Source organism: Chionomys nivalis, chromosome 16, assembly GCF_950005125.1.
Source record: "Chionomys nivalis chromosome 16, mChiNiv1.1, whole genome shotgun sequence".
Classification (NCBI taxonomy): domain Eukaryota; kingdom Metazoa; phylum Chordata; class Mammalia; order Rodentia; family Cricetidae; genus Chionomys; species Chionomys nivalis.
Window position 1 is genome coordinate 22739646 of NC_080101.1, and position 22811 is coordinate 22762456.

General features: G+C 37.4%; 1 protein-coding gene across 1 annotated transcript in view; it reads left to right on the forward strand.

Annotated features, from left to right (window-relative positions):
* Erp44 (endoplasmic reticulum protein 44) overlaps positions 1-22811 on the forward strand; it is a 76518-nt gene that overhangs the window by 23857 nt on the left and 29850 nt on the right. The window contains exons 2-4 of the mRNA XM_057790974.1: positions 4669-4741; positions 6807-6846; positions 11155-11270. Coding sequence (XP_057646957.1) covers positions 4669-4741; positions 6807-6846; positions 11155-11270 — 229 coding nt within the window. The remainder of the gene's footprint in view (positions 1-4668; positions 4742-6806; positions 6847-11154; positions 11271-22811) is intronic.

Below are 22811 nucleotides of genomic sequence, written 5' to 3' on the forward strand. Positions count from 1 at the left end.
TGTAGAGGGAAAGGGTTGGCATTAACTATATAAAACTCCAAGACAACGGACTTAATCCCGGGGCCTCATAAAAAAGCTAGAGTTTATTTATTGGTGTCTGATGTGTGTGTATGGAGAATGAATATGAATTTATTACTTGAGGCAGGATCTCACTGTATAGCCTAGGCTGTCCTAAAGCTTGTGATCCTCCTGCTGGAGTCCCCAGGGTGTAACAATTACAAGCATGCGCTACTTGGTCCAGTTAGAATGTGTAACTGTAGTTCATTTTAGTTGGCGCATAGGGTATCAGTGGAAAGCAGTAACCCAGAAGGAAGGTGCAACTGTTGGTGAGTGGTACTGGATGCTTGGTAGTGGAGTTAGACTTCTGTGCTGTGGACAGAAAACCTTTGGAGGTTTGTTGTCAGAGGAATTGCTGCACACGAAACCCTATCCAGAAATATTAGTTTGGCCTCCATGGAAGATACTCAGTTTGGAGACTTCATAATAGTTCCCATTAAGAATATATTTGGATGGAAACTTTGGTGATAATAAACTAGGAAATTGTTTTTATTTCTTAAAGTATGTACAATTGATATAAAATTATTTAAAACAAGTCACCTTCAGTATTACTGTTGATTTATTCTTTTTTTTAAATTCAAGATTTATTCTTAATTCTAAAGGAGGACCTGATGGATTAGTGCCTCTTTCAAAAAGAGAGACAACACTGAGGCTTAACACTGGGTGCAAGAACACACACATGTTGCAGCAGTGAGGACCAATATATGTTAGTATTACAGCAATTAAAACTTGATTTAATAGTGAGAGAGTGGTTAATAAAACATTTTCCAAATTTATTCCTGAAATACTTCACTTTAGCGTGTTATCAGCATTTCAATGTGATAGCTAATCTAAAGAGCAGTTTAGTTTCTCAGTAACTCCTATTGATTTTGACTACTTTTTCAGATCTTTTTATATTCCCACACCATTCAGCATACGGGGCTATTGAGAAAGGAAAGCCACTTTCTATGAAGAAAGACACCTTAAAGGATGATTGTGTGGTAGTTTAGTAGTCTACTCTGCCCAGTAGAGTAGGCTTTGTGTGGATAGAGAAGCAAAGAGTGGAGCATGCTTGGGCCGAGATCTAGGTGTTGGGATTTTTTTGTTTTTGTTGTTGTTTTTTTTTTTTTGTTTTGTTTTTCAAGACAGGGTTTCTCTGTGAAAGAGTCCTAGCTGTCCTGGAACTTGCTTTGTAGACCAGACTGGCCTCGAACTCACAGAGATCCACCTGCCTCTCCCTCTCGAGAGTTGGAATTAAAGGTGTGCACCACCACCACACAGTTCCAGTTTTTTCAAGTACTGGCTTCACTAGCCAGGCAGGTAGCCTTGAAGGAAGGTAGGCAGGGTAACAAAAGGAAGGATTTTGTGGTTTCCACAAGTATCTCAGTTTTAAAAACCCTCTAAGTAATGCTGAAGAAGCTCCTACTATTGGAAAATTTTAAAAATACTGTTTGTCCCTCCCTCCCCGCTTCTTTTCTACATGGTATGGATGTCAGAGAACATCTTGTGTGAGTTTTTCTCTTCCTACTATGTTAGTTCCAGAGACTGAACTGAGGCCATCAAGCTTGTGGCAAGCCTCTTTACCCCTGAGCTGTCTCACTAGCCCCACTGAAAGATTTTTAAATACTGAGTTTTTTACTTTATTTAAATACTTGAATGCCCTTCTTTATGTAAGATCACAATACTAGACGTGCCAGACTGACTTGTAAGTAGTTGGTATACTTAATGTGTGTTCCACAATTGCAGTGACAAAAAAATGATATAAAGAATTGGGGAGAACAACTTAAGTTGTAAAGTACTTTTGAGTTTATGTCTATCCTTATATATATTGATTGCCTGTGACGTTTATAATATTTTACATTAGAGACTGTGTTCTCCATGACTGTTAAGATCTACTGTTTAAAATTCTCCCCCTTCCCCTTCTGTGTGTATGTGCATGTGTGTATTTTTAGTTTATTTTTTTAAAATTGAAACGTTTACTTAGTCTAATGAGTCCTTGCTTCCCTTCTTATCTGTGCCCACTTATCTTTATTTCATGTGAATGCTATAGCATTTGATGCATAAAGGTGTTTTCCCAAGAGCCTTTATTTATCCCAGGGCTGATATAAAGAGAAACAATCTGTCAGTCTGGTGGAGCTTGGTAACGAGTCAAATAAACTTTCCATATTGTATATTAATAGAAATGCTAATGGTAACAGAAAACCCCCTTTACTCCCTAAAGGGAGGAGAGACCATCGAGTCAGAAGCACTTCTCTTGCTGTGGGTCCATGTAACAAATTCATCTCCTAGCTATGCAGTCTCATCAATTGCATATGTCCCAGTACAGTGTTTTTAAGTAGTGGTTGCCTATTTATTACAGGCAAATCAATTACTACCTCATTTTCTTTATTACCTATTATATAAATATATTGTCATGTAACTATTTCAAAATAAAAAAACAATTAAATTCAGAATGTAAATGTTTTACTTTCTGCAAGCATTTTTTTTTTTTTCTTTTTGAGACAGGGTCTTACTCTGTAGCCATGGCTGACCTGGAACAAAGAGTTCCTTCTGTTCATTTGCCTATGATTCCCAAGTGCTGAGATTAAAGGCATATGCCATAAGGTCCAGTGAAAGTGTATATTTTAATAGGTAACTTCTGAAAAAGAGGCTTCCTTGGATTATGCAGAGATCATATCTTCTTTTTGTTAAATTTTGTTTTCTTTTTTATTGAAAATAAAATTTTTTCATATGGTATATTCTGATCATGCTTTCCTCTCCTCCAACTCCTCCCATTTTTATCTTTAGCCTTAGCATTTAACACATTTTGCCATTCTCTTTGCTCCTAGTTTGATAGCTTATGAGACAAGTTGTATCATATAGACATTTGTGCCCTTGTTACCTAATAGATACTTGGTAAATTCTGTTATTTAATGACTTGACTTTGATAGTAATCAGCACTATTGCTCTGTGATTTTTTTGTTTGTTTGTTTCTATAGGTTTTTTTCCACCATCACACAATTATAAATCTTACTTTTCTAATATAATTAAGTTCCACAGTTATTTTAGATTGGTCATAAATGTATATGGGAACACTCTTTTGGTGTTTATGTATAGGAGAAGATTTCTAAGTTTTAAGACCTTTGTAACAAAAGACCGAGACAGGCTTATTTAATGCAGTCTAAAGAAAGAAGCAGGGAAACATATTCTCCCTTTGCAGAGTTCTGTAGAAAGAAGTGGTTATGTCCCAAGTGGACCCCAACAAGGTCTGAGTTCAGATTTCTTGGAGTTTCCATTTTCAGAAATGGGGAGCCATCTTTTCCTCCAGGCCTAGGATATTCTCAACCTTCCTGAGGCTGTGACTACTAACTAGTTTCCCATGTGACGGTGACCCCCAAACCATATACTTATTTTGTTGTTACTTCATAAGTTTGCTACTGTTATTGTTATGTAAATATGTGATATGCAGGCTGTCTGATATACAAACCCCAAAAGGGTCACGACCCACAATGTGAGAACCGCTGCTCAAGCTAATGTGGGTCATACAGCCTACTTTAGGTCAGAGAATATTTTTAAGGCTGGGTTGGGAGAAGGAAGAAGGGCAGAGAGACTTTCTGCATCTGTTTTCTCAAATGCCAGATAGAATCTAATGTGCCTTGAGCTACGTCAGTGGTCACAGGAAGGAATCTACTCTTCCCAACTAACTTTGAAACATTTCTAAAATCAGATTATTTAGATATTTGCAATCACTTAAGCTTGCTTTTAAGAGAGAATGATTTATCTGTTGCTGGCAGTTGTAGTCAAGTTATTGGTTATAGACCTCATAGTGACTTGGAGGCAAGCTTGGTGGTAGCCTTAGCCTTGTTTTAAGATGAGTGAGTAAACCTATAGTAGTCCGTGCATCAACGTGCCTGTATATCATTGAGTTATTGACGAATTACTAAAGTTTGAATTGTCACGTTGTGAGAACTGTGTCCGCGGTAGCATCCAGAGGAGTGCCCGACTGTTATTTGACTAGAACCTGACAGTAGTTTTCACTCTCTGTGCTGCAGTGACTCCATGAATGAATTCTCATATATGAACTCTGCTCCGAACAGAGGACCCCTGAGAATAATTAATACTCTCTAAAATAAGTGAAACTTTGCTACTTTGGTTTAAAATTTCATCGTTTCTCTGTGTTGCAGATGCTAGGCTAGATACTCTTGAACAAGCTAGAACTTGGATTCCACACTAAAGTGAAAGTGAAAACATCCTTTCCTGACACTTAGCATGGTGTCTTTATCACAGAAGGGGAAGCAGTACAAGGCTCTACCGTCAGGTCTTCCTCCAGCCTTCCCCAGTCTCTTAGATGCATGCAGGCTCGAATCAGTGAACTTAGTTCTATAATACTACTTTCAAAACAGCTGGATAAATTCATAATTTTCATAGTTATTTATAAGCTATTTGGAGGTGTTGGAATTCTTTGATCAATTTCTAGGCTCAGGAAGTTAAATATCTCCTATTTTATTGACCTAATGAAGGTCAGGATAGCTAATAATCAGTCAATTGGTAGACAATATTCTAAAAACAAATAGAGCCAACCTTATTAATTTGTTTTAGACTGCTTTGCTTTTTATGGAAATGTTTTTAATTTTACATATTTAAATTTTTCAGGTAACTTCGATTTTTACACCTATAACAGCTGAAATAACAAGTCTTGATTCAGAGAATATAGATGAAATTTTAAGTAAGTATCTTCTTTTTTTAAAGTATATTTTCTTCTCTATAAATTTATAAACAAAATTTCAGTTATCTACAATAATTAACAAACTGGCATTCTGGCTCCTTTCACTGAGTTTACAAAAGCACTTTAGGTTTTGATTATTAGTAGTAGTAAATTTTTTTTAAATGTGTGCCCTCATATCTGGATTGGAAGACTTTTAACTTTTTTGTTTATTTGTCCTGGTGTGGATACTATGAGGTGGTCTGCTAGGGCCCTGCAGTTTCGGCTATACTCTGCTAAATATTGAGAGCCCATTTTAATTAAATGACTTATTCTCCGATCTCTTTTATAACATTGATCCAGTTAAGTTCATTAACTATTGTAATGAATGTATTGTTTACTGACTGTATGATTATACATAGAATTAACTTTGGATATTCTGATTTTTGCAAATCCTAAAGGAAAGGTCAATGCATGGTTGATATGATGGGTGATTACAGGACAGGAGATTTAAAAATATGTGCAGTACCCTTAAATTGTTTTTTCTTTAAAAATCAAAACACCATGTCACTGGTTTGCATATGACCAAAACCGAAAGTATTAATAGTAAGAGGAATTAAAAGCCATTAATTGAGTAACATACTTTTTTTTCTGTTCATGGAGCTTTAAATGTCATAAGAACCTGTTCCCACCTCGTGAGCTCTCAATAGAATATCTATATACCAGGTATTGGAAAGACACCGAGGGCTTATTAATATTTGTGCTATTTGGCCAGCTTCCTGGCAGAAGCTGCCAGACTGCACCTAATTTGCATTTCTGTAAGTTCCTGGGTGATGCTGTAGCATCTGGTCCAGAAACCAGCTTGTGAATCACAGCTTGAGTGAACAGGCAAGTGGAGCAGATGTGCAGAGTAAAGGGAGGAACTTGACTATAGTACCCTATTCTCCTCCCTCTCATCTTCCAGATTCTGGAACGTCGTTGTGTAATAGTTTCATGAGTGCTGGAAGAGTTTTAGTTTCTCTGTGTTGGGTTTATTCAAAAGAAGCAGTACTGTGTCTTTTTTGATTCGACACATCCTAAGATGTGAATCTCAGTAGTGAGTTTTTTGTGTGACAGTATTATGTGGGAAGGGACTGGGAAAGTAGATTTTAGAATGCTTCAAGGTGGACTTCTTGTTGTGAGGAGGAGCGTGGGCTGCGTCCTGCTGCCTGGCTAGCTTAACCCCTGAAATAACCACACAGAAACTGTATTAATTAAATCACTGCCTGGCCCATTATTTCTAGCCTCTTATTGGCTAACTCTCACATATTAGTTTAACCCATCTCCATTAAGGTGTATCTCTTGACTGTGGCTTACCGGCACGAGTCTAACCCGCGACCATCTTGGGCAAGAGAACCATAGTGTCTGCCACACTGCCCTTCTTCCTCCCAGCATTCAGTTCTCTTTTCCACGCCTACCTAAGCTCTTCCCTTTCAAAAGGCCAAGGCAGTTTCTTTATTCAACCAATGAAAGCAGCACAAATACAGAATGACCTCCTACACCACTTTGGGGATTTTTTTTGTTTGTTTTTGAGTGCAGAATTTTATTAGGAGAACAGTAAGGGTGAGGAGAGAGAGAGAGGTGAAGACCTGCTTGCCTCTTCAGAACAGCAGGAAGAGACTACAAGGTAGACATCTGAGAGTGAGAAATGGTTAGCTGTTCCACTCTCTTCAGCTGAAGACAGTTCTGCTTGTAGAGCTGGTTCCCAATTACAGTGTGTATGGGATATTTAAAAATGAATTATTAAGCTGCAGACCATCCCACTTTATGAGAATGGATTGCTTGGAAGTTGACATGCCCAGTCAGAATTTTATTTCTTTTTTGCCTTATACTCATTTGAAACACAGTGAAAGTTTTTTTTTTTTTTTCTTATCAATGGAGGGTAGAGAGAAAGTGTTTAGTTATACATAAGCCAACCCTACCCTTATGTGTGGCCATCTTGGTGAGAGGTTATTATTACTGTGGAAAAGATCATGATGAGAACTATATCTTTAAATATGTCATATAGACATATTTAAACAAGTAACTTTGGTTTGTTTTTCAATTTCAGATAATGCTGATGTTGCTTTAGTAAATTTTTATGCTGACTGGTAAGTAGTCTTGTTTTTAGTTTTAGATTTGGTCATTCCCCCCAACCCCCACCTCTTTTCTCCTATCTTTACTTCCTTTTCTATTTTCCCTGCCCATGAGAAGGGGGCATAGGTTAGAAATCAGGATTTAGGTGTGGCAAGTTTATAAAAATAGTGTTGATATTTTCAACTTACACACTCTTCTCCAGGAGACAGTAGTTCTTGCTCTGAATCAGATCCTGTCTTCTATGTTTACATGATACGCTGGAACCATTTTCTTGTCACTTCAGGTTGATTATTCCCTATCTGAAGTGCTTTGTCTCAGAAGGGATTTGGTTTTTGGAATATGTACATAGAGTTTTAGAAGTTGAGTGCCTCTAAAGTCTGAACTGTTCCAAAATCTGAAACTGTTTATCATTTGCAATTTCAGACTTTCAGACTAGAGATGTTCAACTTAGATACTGTCTTTAAATCTGTTTGTGTCCTACCAAATAGACTTCATAGTATTCCCAGAATCTAGAATATGATATTTAAGTATTCTAAAGAATGTGTGATGCAGATAGGAATGAGGGAGTATTAATTGAAGAGTTTTGAAACACTGGCATTATTGTTTTTAACCATTCCCTAAAAGGCTTTATTGCCTGCCTGCTGCCACCACCTCACTTTGGACTAGCTGTGGTCCTGCAGTTTCCTTGGTTCCCTGAGACCGTCTCCTCCCTGGGTTTTCTATGCCTCTAGTTTTACATATGTGCACAGTATTCTCTGCAGTGTAAGTCAGAGTTTATATATTACGTATTTATATATTTTATATTATGTATTTCCACAGTACTCTCTGTAATATAAAGCTGATTTCTTCCCTACACTGCAAATTATTTGAGTTTACACTCTTATCTTAAACCTTCTGAATCTTCGGGTTAAAATTTAAGCCCCTTGCTTTGACCTAGAAGACATCTCATGATTTGCTCGCTTGCATCTCTCGCTTCTTTCTGCCCCCATATTCTGCTTGTCACACCAAACTTCTTTCAATTCTGTGAAAGTGTGTACTCTTATGCCACTCTCCTGCCATCTTCCCGACCTGGGCGGCTCACTTCTTGTTCGCAAATACTCCTTTATTTGTTAATCGTCTTTCAGATAGGAGACTAGAGTGCTGCTTTCTTCCAGTCATCTTCGTGTATCAGTGCTCTTACCCTCCGTCAACTCAGGTTAGGACAGTGTCCAGTGTGCAACAATTCAGCATGTGACTATCATGTAAAAATTATATGCATTCCATAGAAGCTGAACTTTAAATTGTGACCTGTGTCTGGGCTGGTAACAAGCAGTATATATTCCTTCTGTGGTAGGCTGTGGTGGCAAGGTCTAGCTCCCAGCCAAACAGGTGATCATGAGGCAGAGAAACTGATAATCTGCACTGTGCACGTTTCTGAGCTGTGCTGTTCGAAGGGTGGGCATAGTTAATGCATTTTTGCCTTAAGATATTTTCAGTTCCCATTAGATTCCTTGGACTTAGCCCTTTTGTAAGTCAGGGAGATTCTACATTTCTCGCAGCTCCATTCTTACCAGCTGTAGCCCTATACATGCTACAATCTAGTTGGTGATTCCCAAATAACCATCTTTGTTCTGTGGAGATAGTTACCATAAGTACTTTAAGATGTCATCTCCAACACTTTTCAAAACATGTGACCCATAAGTACATAACAATGTCTCTTGAAAGAGTGTGTGGATGCGTGATACGGTATTTTAAAAACTTTAATAAAAAGTTGAAGATTCACAGGAAAATACCATGTATGTAAATGCTTAGTGGAGGTAGCATTTCTCAAGGCAAATTAGGACTTAGTCATAAATTTTGGTAGAGATTATCTAGTCCAATGTACTTCACAGGTAAGGAAACTCAGATTCAGAGGAGTAAAGTACTTGCCCTGCGTCCTGATCAGATGGTAGCGTAGGGCAAACTAGAATGCAGCACTCTTGAGTGAGGAATTCTGGTGGTTATGAGAAAGCAGAGTAGTACCTGCAGATCTGAGTTGGGAATGTGAACTAGCAGCAGCTCTTTGAGAAAACATATACCTAAAGAATGTCTTTTACTGTTGGTGATGAATTGGCGCTCTTTTTTCAACTGAGGAAACTTGGGTAATTTGCTGATAAGCTTTCTGCATTTGCTTTCAAAGGCTACACTCTATTCTCTGGAAGTTAGTTCTGTTAGGTAGCTACCTAGAAGCACTATGATGCTGCAGAGAATAATAACCCTGAGTAGGTGGTGAGTAATGCTCTGTATATTGTTCTAAGGCTCAGGGTTGAATTGCAGCTAGGTTTTGTGATTTCCATTTTAGATTAGGGAAGCTGAGGCTCAGAAAGGCCATCTGGCTAGTAAGTGGTAGATCTGGGAATTTAAACTCAGGTATGTCTAAATCTAAAGCTTATTTTTCTCCCACTAGGTCATAATAGTAAATGACAGCAAAGTGTCTGTCTGTTACCTCTGTGGTTGACTGGTTAAGGATTATTTAAGCCCTCATTGAAGGTTGGGTCAGAAGACCATGGAAGCTTTTTAGTGGCTCTGTTTCTTTTGTGGTGTTACCTGTGTGAATGTAGTGTTTACTTGCATACAAAGCTGCAGTAATAATACACCTTCCCCTTTAAACTTTTAGTACTCAAACAGATACTATTTTAAATATGAATCTGCTTAAAAACTTTACTGGACTGCCCAGAGAGGAGCTCTTGATGTGAGACTTCCCTTGCTCCGGAGCCAGAAGTCTTAGATCTGTTCTCAAGTATTTCCAGCTAAAATTCTCAGAACCACAAACCAAACCCTGTCTCTGCCTTCCCCTGCCCTCTGCCTAGTCTATTTTCAGAAAATTCTAAGTACTCACAGACCTTGGGTTCTAGCTGCTCTAGTTTTTGAATTTGTCAGGTTGCTCATTTAAGTCTATTGAACACCTATTAGAATATGTAGTTAAATAAGACCCGGTCCATGATGTCCACAGACCCTTCCTACCTGTCCCAGACGGGAGATTTAAGATGCTAAAGAGGAAAGAACCACTTGAAAGCTGAGTCTGAAGATACAGATTATGTCTCCTTGGTATATTCTAGGACATCTCCTTAGGAAGTCAGGTGAGTAGGCTAGAGAGAGAAACAAGAATAGGGAGGAGGTGTAATGACGCATCCGTTCACATATTCTTCACTGGATTATTGCTAATATATGTAACTCACATGGATTAGAAGTCACGGGTTTCTTCAAGAAAATGTCTTGGTATATAAGGGCCCTAAAAGCAATAGTAGCAATGATAGTGTTTTACATATCTTCCTCAATATCTTTTCCCATGAAATGTCCATCTTCCTCATGTGGTTGTATGTATATACTATTTCTCCACCCCCTCTCACACCCCAGTTAGGTTCCTTTAATCACCCCCAATATGGATTTCTGAAGTTATTGGCCAAATGAGGGGCAGAGAGGATTAGAAGTATATCCTGGAATATTGTGGATATTTTGCCCCACTTTTATAACCAGGTTGGAGAGGGGAAAATGTCAGGGAGTCTTTAGGAATTAGAACTTTTGCTGCTGGACATAGTATGTTTATATGTTTGTAGAGATAAAGGCCTGTTTTAATGTATGAATATATTTTGAAGGGAAAATACTCATTATCTGCTATATATTCTTTTGAAAGAACTGTTTTTATTTAGTACATTAACTTGTGTCTGAAATTGATGAAGTAGTCAGGTAGGTTGACCTAGCATTTGCAATAAACTCAGAGTTTGTACAATAATATGGAAGGATGTTATTGTTCAGATAAAGGTGATTTCTTATGTAAACACTCAGATCTTAGCAGTTATAAGCCTAAGCAATGTAGGGTTGAGGGTATGCTGCAGGCTTACGTCATAACTTCTGTGAGAGATCTGTAGTTACGTTCACCAAAACATTGGCAAAAGAACAAATCAACTTGCCGGGCGATGGTGGCGCACGCCTTTAATCCCAGCAGGCAGAGGCAGGCGGATCTCTGTGAGTTTGAGACCAGCCTGGTCTACAGAGCTAGTTCCAGGACAGGCTCCAAAGCCACAGAGAAACCCTGTCTCGAAAAACCAAAAAAAAAAAAAAAAAAAAAAAAAGAACAAATCAACTTGATAGTTTATACAATATTGCATTAGAGAGTACGATCTCTGAATTCAAGTCGGTTTCCTCTCATTCATTGACAGACATCAGAAGCATGGTTAAACTGAATGTGTGATTGTGTCACAAGTTATTTACTGTACATATACTAAAGATCAATGAATGATGACTGCAGTAAGACCCTGTACCTTCTGCGTTCTCCTGCTAACTGTGTGCTTGTCTGTGTGTAGGTGTCGTTTCAGCCAGATGTTGCATCCAATTTTTGAGGAAGCATCTGATGTCATTAAGGAAGAATATCCAGATAAAAATCAAGTAGTGTTTGCCAGAGTTGACTGTGATCAGCACTGTAAGTAACAAATAGGGTGTCTGGAAGAGATGTCGTATCCCTGCACATGCAAAGCCCCTCCTCTTCCCCAAATGCTCTGCTTTAAATGAAGACAAAATCTAAGAGTCTGGAACCTAGAATAAATTTCTAGTATTTTATCTTTTATGTCTTTTCAACAAAACTCCATTTTGCCTATGTAAAAGATATTTATGCTTTTTTGAATTAAAATGTAGCAGATCAAGTATATAGGTAGCAGCTAACTACATTTTCTACCAAAGCAAATACTAAAATCAATAAATACAATTGAACTATAGTTTTGGAAGACAGATAGGGATTTTTATTACTCTTAGAAGCATGTAAAAATATCATAATAGTCAATTTAAATAAGACTATAAAATTATACAAAAATATGATATTCATTTCAAATAAGACAGTATCAGATTTTTGTGTTTCTGTTTAAGGATTCTGCTAAGACTGGCTTTGTGTTTAAAGTGTAATTAGCTGCAGTTACTATGATGATTTTTGAACTATTATAAAAACTTTGGTTAGTCTCTCTAAAAATCTATTTTCTTGTGTTTTGTTTGTGTTTGTGAAATGCATTCTGTAAAATCTCTGTGGTTTTTAATATAAATAGCAGTGTTTTCTAAGTTGAACAGGTGAGCTAGCAGTTAGTGCTTCCTCCAAGTACTCTGCTCACTGTCCTCCAGCCTTCCCTTCTCGGAGTGCCAAGCGAGTTGAACTTGATAGGTCTTGTGTTGGGGTCTTAGCTGCTTCGTCAGCTGCACTGGGAGTTTTTCAAGTCAACACTCTTTTTCTTTTTCTTGATGCTCCCGGTTGTAGAGACTTAACAGCTTACTAATCTCTATTATCGTGCATTTGAAGTTTCTAGAAGATAAACTACTCATAAAAGCTTGTTTGCATTGAGTTCTTGGTAAGTTACTGTGTGTAAAGCTTTCTTCTATTCTGCAAATGTCCTCCTTATATTTGATCTGCTGATTGCAGTTATTCTGCTCCTGAACACCTGCTCTCCCTGTGTGTATCTCTGTCTGTCTGTCTCCCCCTTTCCCTCACTCTTTCTTTCTCTCTCCGTCTCTCTTCATTTTTCTGGGTAAAGAAACAGAATAAAGCGACTTAACGAGTGTTGTACAGCTTAGTGTGTATTAGGCTGGAATTAGAGCTCTGAGCTGACCAATGCCTGCACAGAGCAGTTTTGTTCTTTCCTGTTTCATTCGGAGAGCATTGTGAGGATTTACTAGCACTGCTCGATGCCCGGAAGAATAGCATTTTCTAGTGGCATATCATTTCAAACTATTATAAGCCATTCCGCATATTTCTGTTTGTTAACTCACAGATGAATTAAATAAAGAAGGCAATAAAAATTGCAGGTACAGGCAGAGATGATGTCTGCACTGCTTTCTGGAGTACTTCCTTCCTGCCCTTTCACTGATAGAGAGCTTGGCATGCTGGGTGTGGGGTCAACGTTCAGATCCTTCTATTCTTTCTATATTTAATTAGATGCTACAATGAAAATATGAGTTTCTGAGTTCCTACTGGCACTAAATTTGAACCACTATACTTTCACACTTACAGTCATGGGGAGAGAATTAGTTATTTCTATCATTGAATCAATTATGTCCATCATTTATGGTATTTTTTAAGCAAATTAATTTATACAATAAATAAATCTCACTATTATAAGTTTCCTTTTATTGAGGAAAATAGCCATAGTTCAGATGTTGTTTTTAATCCATCATTGTGTACTAACGAAACTTATATCTGCAGTCTTAGGTGCTCCCTTTGCTCATTTGGGTAACTTTTCCTTTTAAACAATGGTGGTATGAAGCTTATTGGTGATTTATTCACACTTTGTGATTTATTCACCTTTTTGGTGTTTCCCTTAATTCTGTAAGATGTTTTGTACTCTTCCTAGTTTCTGTTGTAGAAGTTCCGAGCATTAGGAATTCTGTGGGCTGAGAAGTGCCTGTTGTTCAAATCATTTTGCACTAGGTTTACTTTCTGTAACAAGGCTATATTAAGATCTAACTAGCATGTGGACCCCAGGTTTAATGGACTAGCTGTGTAAGCTTCGATGCGCTTACACCATGGTTTTATCTCCAAAGCTGAGATTTTCATCATCCCTTCAAATTCTCAGTGTCTTTCCCATACTTTCTACTTCACACCTTTTGGTCATTTCTAGAATTTTATGTAAGTGGAGTCATAGCATGTATGCTTCTTTTGTTTCTTTTGTTTTTAGCCTGGTTATTTTGAGATTACTCCATGCTGTGTGGTTATAAATATTTTTAAGAGTTTTTGCTGTCTCTCTGTGTACCCCTGGCTGGCCTTGAAGTGCTGGGATGAAAGGCATGCACCATATGCCTGGTTGATTTGTTTATAGTATTTAGTGACATTCTGTTGTAGGGTGATAGAACTGAGCTTGAGAATGTTTTTACGACAGTCGTATATCATTGATAAAGTATCTATTCAAATTATACATTTTGTTGGATGATTTTCCTGCTGCGTTATGAGTTTATATGAGCATTAGTACTATTTACAAATATTTTCTCCCATTCTGCTAAGTGCCTTTTATTTAAAAAATTGGATAAAATACCTATAACATACAGTTGCCACCTGGACTGTGCAGCTCCAGTAGTGTTACATTTGTTTGCATTGTTTTTACCCAGTTTCTAGACCTTTCCTTATCCTGTGAAACTAAAATGCTATAGCTATGAAACAGCAACATCTCATTTCTCCTAACCCTCAACCCATGAAAACTACCATTCTAATTTCTATTTCTAGAATTTGACCATTCTAGACACCCTGCTTAAGTGGAATCATATAATACCTTTGTGATTGGTTTATTTCACTTAGCATAATATCCTCAAGACTGGTTTCCTGTCAAGGCATATGCTATAATTTCCTTTTTAAAGAGGAATATCCTAGTTTTTATTATAAGTATATAACATTTATATAATAATAAAAGTTACATGAATCTAGTTTTGCAATATATCTTATTGTACTAAAGCTTAAATTCTTTTTGTTGGCTTATTTAAATTGCTAGAATTGCTGCTTAGCATGCAGTCATTATTAAGGAGGAAAGGACTTGAACATAAGCCCTATGGTACTATAATTGACCTGATAGCCAAGACAACTGCTGAGTGACCAATGGGCAGGCAGTGTGGGTATGTTGGCTAGGGGAGACCTAGTGCACCAGTAGGACGCAGTAAGACATGAGATTTCATTATGCCACTTAGAACGTGTACAGTTTAATAGTTCAGTTTATTTCTGGAATTTTTATATAGCATTTTTGGCTGCAGTTGACTATGAATGTGAAACTATTATATATCCCATTTTGTTTATTCATCATTTAATAGTACATAAGTGTTTCAGTTTGTCCATATCCTTGTTAATGGTATATATTATGTACAAAGCTTTATGTCTATTAAATATTTGAAAATACCAATCATCTCATAGATAATATGGTTGATTTGTATTGCCTAAAGTTTAGTGATGTTGAGTATCTAAATATGCTTGTTAGTTATTGGAAAAAATGTTTTCCTTTTCTTAAAAATTAGTTTTTGTCATCTTTCTGTTACTAAATGGCTAGAGCTCTTTATATATTCTAAATATTCTTCCTTTATCTCACACACATGGCTTTCAAATATTTCTCTCATTTTGCAGGTTGTCTTTTTATTTTGTTGGTTGTGTCTTTTTTTTTTAATCTTGTAGTACAATTCATCTGTTTTTATATTTGTCGCCCATATTTTAGGTGTCATAGCTAAGAAATCATAGTGAATCTAATGTCAGTAAGCTCTCCTATATTTTAATAGCTTTCCAGTCTTAGGTCTTACTTAGTGTTTGGTACTTTTAAACTTAATTTGTATGTAATATTAAGATAAGAGTCTAACTTTATTTTTATATGTGTAAAATATCCAGGCTATTTGGAACCATATGTTGAAGAGACTGTTCCCCCAATTAGATGGTATTGATATCCTTATAGAACAACAGGTGTTTGTGATTGTTTATTTTCAAGTTCTCTATTCTGTTAGATAGTTTTATGATGTCTCTGTGATAGCATTTGAATTATGGAAGTGGGAGATTTCAGCTTTGTGCAGGGTTGTCTTTTGTTTTTGTTTTCAGTTTTGTATTATACTTACTCTTTTTTTTTTTTTTTAATTGTACATGCCACAGCATACATGTTGAGGTCAGAGAAAAACTTGGGACAGTCAATTCTCTCCTTCTACTGTGTGAGACCTGCGGATCAAACTCAGGTTGTCAGGCTTGGTTACAATGACCTTTATCTTGCTGCCCCTCCCTTTACATGTTTTTAAAAGTAAAATGTGATTACTTCAGTCCCCCTTCCCACTTACCCTCTAGTCCCTCTCATGTATCACCATTGCTTCTTCATGGCCTTTAAAAAAATTATTATTATTACCTATGTATATGCATAAATATATAGATACAACCTGCTGAATCTGTTTAGTGTTCCTTGTATGTATATGATTACAGGGTTGATCATTTGGTATTGATGATTAGGAGACTCATCTCTGAGGAAGACTGATTTTCCTTCTCTTATCTTTTGTTAATTGCCTAAGGGGCTGGTCCTTTGAACAGTCTCCTTTCCTTTTAGCACTTACTGGTGTTGTATTAGGTCTTGTCTAGGCATCCACTGAGGAATCAGATATGGCTTCCTTGTTGTTTCTAAGAGACCCGCTCTCACAGCAGGCCTCCTGGTTCTTTGGCTCTTACCATCTTTCTGCCCTCTCTTCTACAGTGTCCCCTGAGCTTTGATTGCAAGGGTTGTGTTGCAACTGTATCCATTGCCCTTTGGGTTTTTGTTGTTGTTGTTGTTTGTTTTGATTTTGTTTGCTTACTTGCTTGCTTGTTTGAGAGAGGTCTCACTGAATAGCCCAGACTACCTTGGGGCTTAATATGTAGCCGAAGCTAACCTGGAACTTGTAATCATCTTACTGCAATCTCCAAAGTGCTGGAATTTCAGAACTGTGGCACCACACGTACCTTAAATGTCTTAAGTATCTTTTTTAGATTTATTTTATGTGTATGAATGTTTAGCTTGTCTATATGTATGGTATGTATGTATTTATGTACAGCATGCATGTGCACAGTCACTGCAGAGTTCAGAAGAGGGAGTCAAATCTCTTGGAACTGTAGTTAGGGCTGTCTGTAGGCCACCAAATAAGTGCTCAAGTCCTTTGCAAGAGGAATAAGTACTCTTAACCACTGAACCACCTTTCTGGTTCCACGTTTTTAATTTTGATGACGTTCTTACTAACTTTTAATGCATCATAGTTTGGATTTTATATTTATGCAAATGTTGCAAAATTACTTTGCCTTGTTTTCTTCTATAAAATTCATAGTATGAAGGTTTCCTTCTATGCCCATTGTTCATTTATAATTAGTTATTACTTGTAGAACAATACATGAGTTAAAGTGGGTGGTTGGTTTGTTGTATGTGGTTGTCAAACAGATGTGTAATTACATGTTAGTGAAAAATCTTTCCCTTTTTTCTCTGATTGACTTTGCATCTTTGTTGAAATAGAGCCATAGGCCCTGTACTTATGACTCTGTTTCTGCTCTTTTTTGTATCCCTCCTTGTCTCTCAAAACAGGTTGGGAAGTCTTCTCTTAATACCAGTTGGTTGGTTTTCTGGAGTCTTCATCGCAGTGCACATTTCTAGGAGCCGCTTACTTGGTTTGCTGCCTGTATTTCCTTTCGTCTCCTCTCCCACCCGCTGGCAGCTCAGGCAGCTCTGCTCTGCCTTTACCTCACGTCTTCATGTGCCCTTCTGAGTAAGGATCTTGTATGGAAGGTTCACTCCAGCTGAGAACTTGGGGTGGAGTAGGAAAGAAGCCAGTTCCACCCAGTTGGTACTTGTGTTTCAGGGTGTGAACTGCACATAGCCTTTGTTCAGCACCCCTCCGTTTTCCTCATTGTACAGCTGAGAGGAGTAGATGAAGCTGGAATAGCATCAGTACGCTCGCTCACCAACTCTTTACATTTTATTGAAATCCCAAGTACAGCTTGCATTTCACCTCTAGTTTCTAAAACTCTCCATTTGCTATACTCATTATAGGGAACAGACGGACTATCAGAGAACAAGGAAAGAAAAGGGAAAATGAAGTCTTGGCTGCAGAAAAAGAGACAGAAATTGATCTCAATCCCAACTGTTCTGTCCCCATGCTTGACAGAATAGCAGGATGTCAGATTGTGTTTTTGCCATCGTTCTGGCAGTTACCTTCTCAGTCTGGAGGACTTGGGAAAACCACTTCTTTGATCAGGATATATGCTATTTATTTATTTATTTATTTATTTGCCCTTGAGACGGGGGCGGGGAGCAAGAATCTTAGCTTCTTAAGTTATACCAAGTGACTACAAACTGGAATATGTGTATGCTATGTGTTAGGGATTGTAAGGTTCTTCTAGGAGTTTGACCCGTGGAAACAGGAGTAGTATTGGAAGTAGTCACATCAGTAATGGTGATAACAATGACAATAATAAAATATAAGGCCAGGTGTGGTGGCATTTACATTGAACCTCAGCATTTGGGAGGCAAAGGCAGGTGAATCTCTGTGGGTTCAAGACTAGTTTGGTCTACATCAAGAATTCCAGGCCAGCCTAGAATGTATAGTGAGACATTGTCTCAATCAATCAATAAATGAAATAAAATGTGAGCCCTGTAAGAGGAAGAACCTTATCTCTGTCGTGGTCTTTCCCAGCACTGACACCTAGCGGGTATAGTTGTTCACTTGTAGTTATTGAAAAGTGAGTAGATAATTGACTGCCTACCAGTCACTAGTGTCTAACAGGTACATTGTTTGATACTTTAGCTTATTTCAGTTCTCCCAGCAGTGCATCGGAGTATTTTCTTCTGTATTTCTCCAACTCTCACTCATCATTGATTATAAGGAACAATTTTATCTCCACATGCAGAAATTAGTGTGTGCTTTACAAGAAGGAAGATTCATTCAGAATCTCTTGTGCCTCATTTGTCTGCAGAGTTGGCTTTTACGTTTCCACGCAGTGACTGACTCTACACATTGAGAGTATTGCCGGTCCTCTTGAGTAAGGAATTTACACTCTGCTCTTTCTACAAGTTTCTGCAAGGTGCTGGCTGCAACTCAGTCTTTAAGTATTATGTTAGCACTTTCCTATTTGACCAACCTGAGAATTTGCTTTGTTTTCTCAATTGAAATATGTCACTACTAGTTAAATAGATTTTATTCAGAGTCAGCAAGATGGACTCGGAATCCAAAATATCAATGGTGATTTTTCTATAGAGGCTAGTAATGGTTAATAGTGGTGGCTGGATTGCAGGTGATTCTGTTTTCTTTAGTTTTCCAAAAGTTTTTGTCATTTGTGCATACTTTATACATGCATATGTGTACATGTATGCACGTGTTTCAAACATAACCTTGCCTCCACTGTGGAATACAATCAGACTACCTAGAGTCTCCTCATTTGAGAATGTGGGAATAGAATTCATTATTCTGATAGAAATGCTGCCTTTAATCTGGAAGGTCAGTCTGCCCCTAGTAGGACCAGGTTCTCTGCTGACCTCCAGTGGCTAGAGTCTGTATGGCATTAAGAGTATGCACTCGTGTGTTGGTCAGTGCAGAACCATCAAACCTCCTGTTAGCATTTCTTGGAAAGTTCTTGAATTGGACAATATGCTACCATATAACTGAGTTATTCTTACCAGTCCATCTTCCAATGCTACTCAAACCTTCCTTATTTGAAGTCAAGAAACTTTTATTAGAGGTGAACATAAATCCTACATAAAGAGCACAAAAATATCAATGGCTCATGTGAATAGGACAGAGTTGTTGGAAAATAAGCAACTCTAAAGAAAGCAGTCACTTGGAATCCATGCACCACTGTCAGTGGTTCATAGCCACCACAGAGGATGGACTGGAAATAGTCTTGAGTCTTGTTAGCTGTCTGCACTACTCAGGGGAGCCTGCACTCTAAGTAAGCTTCAAGTCAAGGTCATTTTTAACTTCTTCTGTTTAGGGTTTTATTTTGATGGTGTGGCTTTGGGGGGGGAATGACTGTTTTAAGGGAGCGTGGTTTAAGAATAGGAAGAGGTATGGAAACAGCAGTAGTCCTCCTGGGTTTTGAACAGTGATAACTTCCTGTTGAAAGCATCTGCCTTCTTGAACTGACTCTGTGGATAATAATAGTGGCGTATGGATGAGACAAGAACATGACACAGTTTCTCCATTTGGAGCCCTACTGGGTGTTTGTGAAGCCAGAAGGAAGAGTCCATTAAAGCAAAGTTAGTGACCATCGAAGCACAGTACATGTTAATTTTCCAGTCAGGATGCTGTTAACCTCCTGAAATTTCCAATTCCTCTGACATCCATTTTAACATTTGATCTATCCAGGTAATTTTTAAAAACCGTTTATTATGTCCCTTAAGTCATTCTTTGTTACATTGTCAAAATGTCATGCTATAATTATCTTAAAATCACTTTTGGCCAAAGCTTATAAAAAGTTACCTTTATGTCTGAAATTTTCAATCAATGTGATTTTTTAAAGGTTTTGCTTCTTAATAATTAAAAGTGATCTCATTGTTCAGCATATCTGCTATCATGATGTTGTTCGAATTTGTTGACCAGTCTCCTAATAGTCTTCAGATATTAGCATTTCTCTTCATAACCAGATTGTTAAGGCAGCCCAACAGTTCTAATGACTGAGTATGGAAGTGGGCTCTTGCCGCCTGTACCAGTCCTGCAGTGCTTCTTAAATGATCTCTTACTGCTAGGTGAGTGTTTCGAGAATCCGACTCCATAGCTCTCTGGCCAGTTATCACAAACAGGATAGCTAGCATTCAAATTCTGTTAACAGCTTCAGACCCTCGAGAATCTCTCTGACCTTCCTATTTTCTGCTGTGTACAGATTCTTTTGTAGTATATTAAGTTTTCATTCTATTCATTTTAAAAGGAGAAAGGAAGCTAGACCATGCATGCGCATGAAGTTTGTTTGTAGGGGTAGGCAGAATCTAGGGGAGTTAAGAGAGGGGATGAAAATAATCAAAATACATGACGTGTTCAAAGAATTAATTAAAATACTGTTTTTAAATAGTTGAAAGCATTATATTGTCTCTAGTAGTGTCTTTTGCTGTCCATTTTCAAACTGATCCTGAGATTGCAAATAAAAAAATAAATGCTTTTTATTAGATTAGTCATTTCATTTTAGACCTGTCACATGTCCTTTTTGCCACATCCTTTGTGGGGAATGAAAGAAGAGGAAAGATAAGTTGACACCTTGCTGGAAGCTTAGACACTCACCTAATTTATCCTTATTAACATTGCATATATACTAAAGTTTACATGATAAGATATATGTAGGGCTTGATATTTTGAGTTTAAATTTTGAGGGGTTTTATTTGCTTGCTTTTTGCCAATGTGGTGAATAAAATTTCATTTGGTAATTTAATCAATAACTTCATGATTATAACTGAGTATGCTTTTATATTTATTGACTCATTTTTGTTTCGTAAATGGAACAATATCTTTAGTTCACATCCCTCAAAATTTTATTTGTTTGTTTATTTTTGGTTTTTCAAGGCAAGGCTTCTCTGTGTAGCCTTGGCTATCTGGGAACTAGCTCTCATAGATCAGGCTGGCCTCAAACTCACAGAAATTTTCCTGCCTCTACCTCCCTAGTGCTGTGATTAAAGGTGTGCGCCACCACTGCTCAACTAGTTTACTTTTGTTTGAATGCATTCTTTTATAAGTGCTATCATTTGCTTCTTATGTATGTTACAAATATCTTCTAGTTTGTTATGAAAACTCATGGTCTTGCTAGGTATAATGAGCAGGATCTTGAGTTCAAGGCTAACCTGGGTTACATAGCAAATTCTGAAGGCAGCCCGAGACTGTTGTAGGTAGAATTTTTTTGTCAGGGTCACTGGTAAGTTCAGTCCGACCAGCCCACTCCCAAATAACTACACAGAAACTTACTATTAAGTATAAATGTTTGGCCAGTAGGTTAGGTTTGTTACTAACTAGCTCTTACAACTTAGATGAACCCATATTTCTGTTTATGTTCTACCCCTTATCTCAGTACAGGATGTTCATCTCCTGCTTTGACTCCACCCTTGTTCCTCCCAGAATCTTCTCTCCCCCAAAATGCTGCCTAGCTATTGTCCATCAGCTCTTTATTAACAATGAGAGCAACATGTCTTTACAGTATACAAAAAGAATTATTCTACATTTCCCTTTTTGTCCAACTAAAAAGGAAGGTTTTAACTTTAATGTAGTAAAATTATATTCAACAAAAACCGTTATCAAGTAAGAATTACAGTTACAGTATCCAGTCCATTTGTAATTGGTAAATTTAGAGAAATTACTCTATTATCTGTCTTATCTTTGTGAGTCTAAACTTTTATACCTAGTTTACCTTTTATCATAACTATATCTTTAACTCCATCAAAGACCTCAGAAGGCTGTAATGTTACCAAATGACAGGCACAGCTTACTGCCTGGACAGTCACCCAGAGCTCTTCTGCAACATTGGGATATCTAGCTTTGGCCTATAGGCCTAGTGTATCTAACTGACATTTTTTTGGAAGCAGGAAATTTTGAAGGACGGTTCTACTTTGTCGTGGCAACACATAGCAGTCACTTTCTTTTGCATCCTGCTGGTCCAGTTTTGACAGTACACTGTCAGCAGTTGAGGCAAGGGCAGTCTTTTGCCCAACTGGCTAGATTGTACCATAAAGAAAGCAAAATTCTTAAGGAGGTTCTTCGATGCCCATTATCTTTTTTTGAAGTAAATTGGTGCTATCAGGAGCAGATGTGTCTTACTGTCATAAAAAGCTGTAGGTTATTAAACACCTTTCAGTGCCGTATTCTGTAGGTCTTTGAAGTGTTTGAAGACCATCTAACTAAATATATCTGCTTAACCTTGAAAGCATATCTAAGATGACTACAAGTTTGATTATAAATGACTATTAACCTGTAGTTCTTGATTATACATTACATTAAGTGAGCTGCATAAGCACAATACCCCAAACAAGAGTGGAAACATACATACAGTATAGTAAAAATAACTTAAAATTTATATCAGTGAACCAGAATCCATACCAATGTAAAATATTTTGAGATTAATAGTTGTTAACAACTTGTAACCAACCCCTTTAAATAATAGCAAACATCCATAATCAGTCTTTTGGGAATGTATGTGTTGTTTTCTCTAAACTGCTTCCTATTATTTGGAGGTGCTGGTATCTTTCGGGGAATCTTGAGAAAATTTAGGATAATGGTTAAGTCTACACTGGAGTCGTCTGTGAGGTTGAACCATCTCAGCCAGCATCCTTGAAACTATTCTGGATGCAGCCTTTTGAGATGCTGGATCACCTGGACCATTTGTTTTCATTAGTGTTTGATTCCCTTGCTCTGAAAATACATAAACTTTTAAAAGTAACATAAATATATATCTGCATTAATAAAATATAGACTGTGTTGTACACAAGTTAGCCAAAGATAATTTTTTGTTTTAATGTTTGAGCAGGTAAAATATACATCATGTATTTTTAGT